The 5,893-nt window shown below is 36.0% G+C and overlaps 1 protein-coding gene across 2 annotated transcripts in view; it reads right to left on the reverse strand.

Moving 5' to 3' along the window:
- The window catches only part of LOC107626375 (probable UDP-N-acetylglucosamine--peptide N-acetylglucosaminyltransferase SPINDLY), a 7,531-nt gene extending 1,644 nt beyond the window's left edge, over positions 1-5,887 (reverse strand). Inside the window, exons 1-13 of one of the 2 annotated variants that reach the window (XM_016329246.2) lie at positions 5,633-5,887; positions 4,794-5,221; positions 3,844-4,005; positions 3,550-3,725; positions 3,362-3,437; positions 2,908-3,036; positions 2,658-2,777; positions 2,490-2,558; positions 2,320-2,401; positions 1,656-1,750; positions 950-1,014; positions 402-600; positions 26-220 (exon numbers count right to left, since the gene is read on the reverse strand). In XM_016329246.2, coding sequence (XP_016184732.1) covers positions 26-220; positions 402-600; positions 950-1,014; positions 1,656-1,750; positions 2,320-2,401; positions 2,490-2,558; positions 2,658-2,777; positions 2,908-3,036; positions 3,362-3,437; positions 3,550-3,725; positions 3,844-4,005; positions 4,794-5,204 — 1,779 coding nt within the window. In that variant the 5' untranslated portion in view covers positions 5,205-5,221; positions 5,633-5,887. Of the gene's footprint in view, positions 1-25; positions 221-401; positions 601-949; positions 1,015-1,655; positions 1,751-2,319; positions 2,402-2,489; positions 2,559-2,657; positions 2,778-2,907; positions 3,037-3,361; positions 3,438-3,549; positions 3,726-3,843; positions 4,006-4,779; positions 5,222-5,632 lie in introns of those variants that run through there. The other variant, XM_016329247.2, reaches the window with a different exon arrangement.

Genomic DNA, 5,893 nt, shown 5'->3' on the forward strand with positions numbered 1-5,893 from the left:
TCCATATAGATGTGAAAAAAAATACCTGAATTGGAGCAGGTCGACATGCCATCATCCCCAATTTGTTATTTGCTGTATGGCCAGTAAGTTCTACCAAAATATCAACTTGATCTTCTCTAACCATTTCGGCAACCTTCTTTTCATCGGTCCCATATATATCTTTCCAGATCCCACCCTTCTTTAAGACTTTCTCTCTAAACCGAATGGTTTTAGCATCAGCCTGCAACAACACAAGAAAATCAATTATCTGCCAAAAATGGAAAAAATTACGACAGCAGAAAACTATGCACCCGGAGTTATCAGAAATGATGAAATGTAAGCCAAGACAACAACTATGCAGAAATGCATGCCGGGACAGATGAAACCAATGCGTTTTTCACAGAAGCATTTATAAACGATACCTTGACAACTGCTGAATAAACAATCACTTTATAATTGGTGTAGTCATGATATACAAGGGGAGCTTCAATGAAATACGACACAGAATGTGTAAAATAGTCAGGAGATACATATCCTATCACAAGAGGACGTTCAGGATCTTTTGTGTTGTTCCATGATGTGAACTGCGGATATAGCCTCATAAATCTCCTGCCCCAGTCCCTGAAAGGAAATGTTTCACTTTTAATAGTGTCCAAGCTACACATCTTTCTACCTTCCACATTAAGTGGATTTCATGCACAAAATAGAAAACTACATGTAGAAAAGAAAATATGACACTACAATTTTTCTAAAGTAACTCTAAAAAGACTGTTCCTTCATGACTAAAAAGTTCATTCAACCAATTAAAGTTGATCGAGAAGTCAATTGAAGTACAATATATCTCATCACTGGGGAAAGTTAGGCAAAGTAGTCGACTAAATATTGTAGCTAAAGATGCCAATCAAGCAGTACCAATGGGGCAATAATCGAAATTCATGTACAAAATAAGTTCATAGGAGAAAACTGCAACCTGTGAGCCTCAAAAAGCTTGTCATCATTCCCTTCATCAATGTAATTCATTGCGAGCAAGCGATTCTGCACATTAAAGTGGATTTAAATGAGATGCCAATTAATATATGGACAAACCTCCAAGAATAAAATAATAGATAATTCATCGGAAGAACAAAATTCAGTCGTCCATAGCTTGTATCACAACACAGGCTAGTTTAAGAGAAAGTTAAAGTAATATTACTTACATTTTTATACATTAGTTTCAAAATTAACATTCAAGTATTCAACTGAACCACCTTTTATTATTATGGAAACTTAAGACTCCTTAGTCCCTCAGCTTATCTAAGGAATCCGACGAAAACATAGAATCTTCTTTAATCAAGGATGCTAAATATGTATCTAGGCTTCCCATTTAAGGAAGTATTAGTAGAAGTAAGACAGCAGTGAATTTGTTAGCAGAATCAGATTTATTAACATATAGGATGTGACGCTTTACACTAAGAAAGCATACACCAAAACCTAAATGGAGTGAGAAAGGTTCAGACAACACCATAATAAAAGCATCGTCCATCACATCCATAAAAAAAATGTGAAACACTTTGAAAGTTGAAGTTGCTTGATAACAATGAAAACAAAAGCACCACCCAAAGTTTAATTTCCGACATCAAAAGCATCGATTGAACAATGAAAGAGAGAATGAAAAAGAAAAAAAAAAGGCACCAGACCTGGCCAGCATTTCGTGAGTCAGGATCAATCTTTAGACATTGCTCATAAGCGTTAATAGCTAAAGCAATATCACCAGCATCTCTATAAAGAACTCCTGCGCAACAATAATACATTATATTAAGTGTATGCAGATGTTATAGAAGTTCTTCTTGCTTGAACTTTATTAAATCATATTTTGTAACTGAACATAACGAGAAACGTAGAATCTTTTGGCCAAGAGAGATAACTTGCATAAGTCTAAAGACAATAAATCACACGTATTCAGAAACCCCTTCCGCACTAACTGCCATTCTAGTTATCTTCACCTAAACAGTAATATCATTTCAACATAAACTTTGTAGCCAGCATTATGTTTGATCTCTTGTACATAAAATACCAAAATGCTACTATGAAAATTGGCCTATCGAAAGAGAAAGTAGACAGATTCACTTGAACCAACTTAAACTTTTTTTGTAAACCTTCTCCAACCATCTAAGTCTATAATGTTACATTGTTACTGAATCACAGTTACTGAGAAACCTGGTGAAGATTAGCAAGTCCAACTATACCTATTCTAAAATTATGCTCCTTTCAAAAAGAATTAAATTGTAGACAAAGACAACCACATCCATGTTCAAACCATAACGAGCAAACAAATAAATCATAGGAAAAAGGAGAAAATACCTAGGTTATTGTATGCTTCTGCATATGTTGGATTTGCCATGATAGCTTTTTCAATCATACTTGCAGCAGAATCCATTTTACCCTGGAGAAAGAATGGAAAACATGCAGAGAATCAGTTACTGAAGAAACTTCTGATTAATCCCAAATTAAAAAATTACACAATACCTAACCTGGACAGTGTATACAACCCCAAGGTTATTTAATGACTGTGAAAAGTTTGGTTTGATTGACAATGCAAGCTGCATATAACAAAAGGACAAAGTTGTGATAACTGCTAACGAAACAATGCATTTTGACACAAGCGTTACAAAATGGACATGATTATCATTAGTCATTACCTGATAGCATTCTACAGCCTTGTCAAGGTTGTCACGATCTTTGTATATAACACCTAGATTGTTACAAGCTTCTGCACAATGTGGATTGAAGTGGAAGGCGAGTTCATAGAACACAATAGCCTAAACAGTATAAATTGATTTTCCACAAATTCGATTAGTCATAGAAGAAGTTGACATTTGTATCATAATATAATACGATAAGTTTATATCTGCAACTGGAAAAATAGTCACGTGGGTGTGTAAGACATACCATATCAAATTTAAGCATCTCCCCATACGCAACCCCAAGATTATACATGGCATCGGCATAATGCCAATTATAATACAAAGCTTTCTTATAAAAAGCCACACCTCGATTGATATCTCCTTCGAGTTTAACCTATAAACCAAAACAGTGATTTAGGACAATAACCGGAAAGAAGATAGCATATTAGTATCAAGACTCGACTTCCCTTCCCAATTCAGAAGGAACAAGGAGAAGATATTATTTTGTATTTCCAGAAAGCCACTTCGAAATTGTGCAAAAGTAATTTAAAGTACAACAGTCACTAAGCAACAAACTGCGGATTCCATGGCTATCAAAAGTAAATAACTGTGTTAAAGAACCATAGTGTAACACGGTTCTACAATTTTTACAATCTATTACCATTGCGTTATTATTCATGCTGATAATAAGATTATACGTGGAATTTCACGAGCATCACCTTTGTTCCCAAGTCGGTCAAAGCTATAGCCATATTATTCTTTGCAATCTCAAAGTTAGGAGAAACAGCTAAACACCTGCCACAGAACATTGATTGAACATAGAAGCCAACATCAAAAGTCAAATAATTCAACAAAAATATTAGATGCAGAACTTGGTTCTGGAAAGATAATGCAAGCTGTAGATAACCTCTCATAACAAGTAATAGCCGCTTCTAAATCACCACGATTTTTGTAAATCACACCCATATTGCAGTATGCTTCAGCATACATAGGCCTTTCTGATGCAGCCTTTTCATAGAAAGTGAGGGCCATGTCATATTGCATCATTTCAGAATAGACCACGCCGAGGTTATAATATGCTGGCTGCAGGAACACGTTATCCGGGAGAAAATGTATTATTATGCAGACAAAGCTAAATAAATTTAAAAAAGGGATGTAGCATTCCAAAAAGGCAAAATGATTGGAAATGTAAGAGAATTACAGCATAGCGCGGATCTATTTTGAGGGCTTCAAAATATTTTTGAATTCCCTCTTGTGTGTTTCCTGAGAGCTTTATGTTGGTACCAATATCTGTTAAAACAATGGCTAGGCACTCCGCAGCTGCTTTATACGATGGATCTACTCGTAAAGCCTTCTGATATGACTGTTCCAAGTGCATCAAATATGATCTCAGTTATGACTTCGAGGCAAATTTTCTACTAACTTCTTAAAGCTCTAGAATCAGAAATATACATTATAATGAAGTACAATGACAGTTAAAACTTTGTGATATTAGCAAACAAAATGTAATATTGAGGTTATATAGATTAACCTATGCATCCCAATTCCCAAACATCATATTCTCACAATACAGGAGCCAGAAACAGCTCTGAAAATTTTAAGAAGTTGAAACCTTACGCCTAATCTATACCTTCATCCTCCAAGGTAAATCTAGCCTTACTAGTTAATGAAAATGGATCCTCTCAACTTAAGTCACTAGACCATTTAAACTGTGGATTTTCACTGTTGATTGGATACGCTTGTGGGATACATGTTAGGGTCCACCATGTGGTGAAAATTCACGCTTGATATGGTCCAGTGGATTTTCCAACTGAAAGGATCCATTCCCATTAGGTAATATATTGAGGCTGTAACAAGAACAGCCACTTGAAAAAGTATGAAAAAATACAACCCTTCATGTTTCGACACTACTTTCATAAATTACTAAATAATTGTAGCAGTCTTCGTATCAGAATTCCCAGTCAAATACTACATCATCTAAACGTATATTTCTAAAGAAAAGATAGATAGTAGATCCACTACCAAGGAGCTAGCTATGCTTATTCTACATCATAAACGGTAACAATCATGCCGCATCATAAACAACCGAAATGAAGAAAACAACAATGCTGCGGAATTTATCACAAAGCTACTTAACTGGCATGGACATACCTCAGCTGCTTCCACAAGGCGACCTTCTTCTTTGTACAGGATACCACAGTGCGTGAGAGCGCAAGCATTTTGAGGATCCAATCTGATAGCCTCGGCAAAACTTTCAAAAGCAAGCCTGCCCATATTCTGCATCTGCAAGCATATCCCCTTTCCTATGTGAGCCTCCACATTTCCACTATCATTGTCAAGGACACGTTCATACAAAGCAAGAGCATCGACGAACTTGTTCCTTGACCGTAAGATGTTCGCAAAAGCAAGATCATCATTCCCTTCGCTTTGCTTATCCGCCGAACCAACATCCACAGCAGAGCCACCAGTACTTATAGAATTCTGAGAGACTTTCAAAAAACCATTGTCTTTAGATAATTCCTTTTCTCCCCCATTCCCATCATTGTTTTCTATCCATGCCATCTGAGCACTACACTTCCCTAAACAAAAACAAAGCATATCACAGACACTGTTATTCTTGCACTCTGATGAAACAATACAATACCGTGTTTGGATCAGCTTAGTTTTCAAACCAGCTTAAGATCAAAATCATGAGACAATTTCCAAAAAAATAAAAGTAAAATAAAAAATCCCAAAATAAGATGTTACTAAACATGCCTTGAATTCCATCCAAATGCAATAGAAATGGAATCAAACTGAAGAAGTGAGCATCAAGTAACACTGTAAAGCATCATGAACGCAAATTGATCAAAACCCCAAAACCCCCCAATCATGAAAACAAAACCCTAGCAAGTAACTACAACTAACTAACATTGAAGATTTCGAACAAAAGAAGACCAACATAGCAAAGGTTAGATCTTTAGCAACAAAATTAGGGCATGGAAACTTACAGGGGAAGCTCCAGAAGCGTCTTCAATGGATGCAGGAAAAGGGCATGGGCAAGTTGGAAACTTTAATCATAAACCCTCAAAAAAACAGCATCTTGGGAAAAGGGGCAGTTGCAATATAGAAAAAGCAGAAAGAAGAAAATAAACAATGAGGAAAAGAAGAGAGAGAAGAAGGAGAGTGGTGAAATGAAAGGTTTTAGAATATGAAGAAATTAAGGAGGGGCATTCAAGATGAAGAAGAAGAAGAAGGTTGTGTTGTTTTGA

The sequence above is a fragment of the Arachis ipaensis genome, chromosome B02 (assembly GCF_000816755.2).
Source record: "Arachis ipaensis cultivar K30076 chromosome B02, Araip1.1, whole genome shotgun sequence".
Classification (NCBI taxonomy): domain Eukaryota; kingdom Viridiplantae; phylum Streptophyta; class Magnoliopsida; order Fabales; family Fabaceae; genus Arachis; species Arachis ipaensis.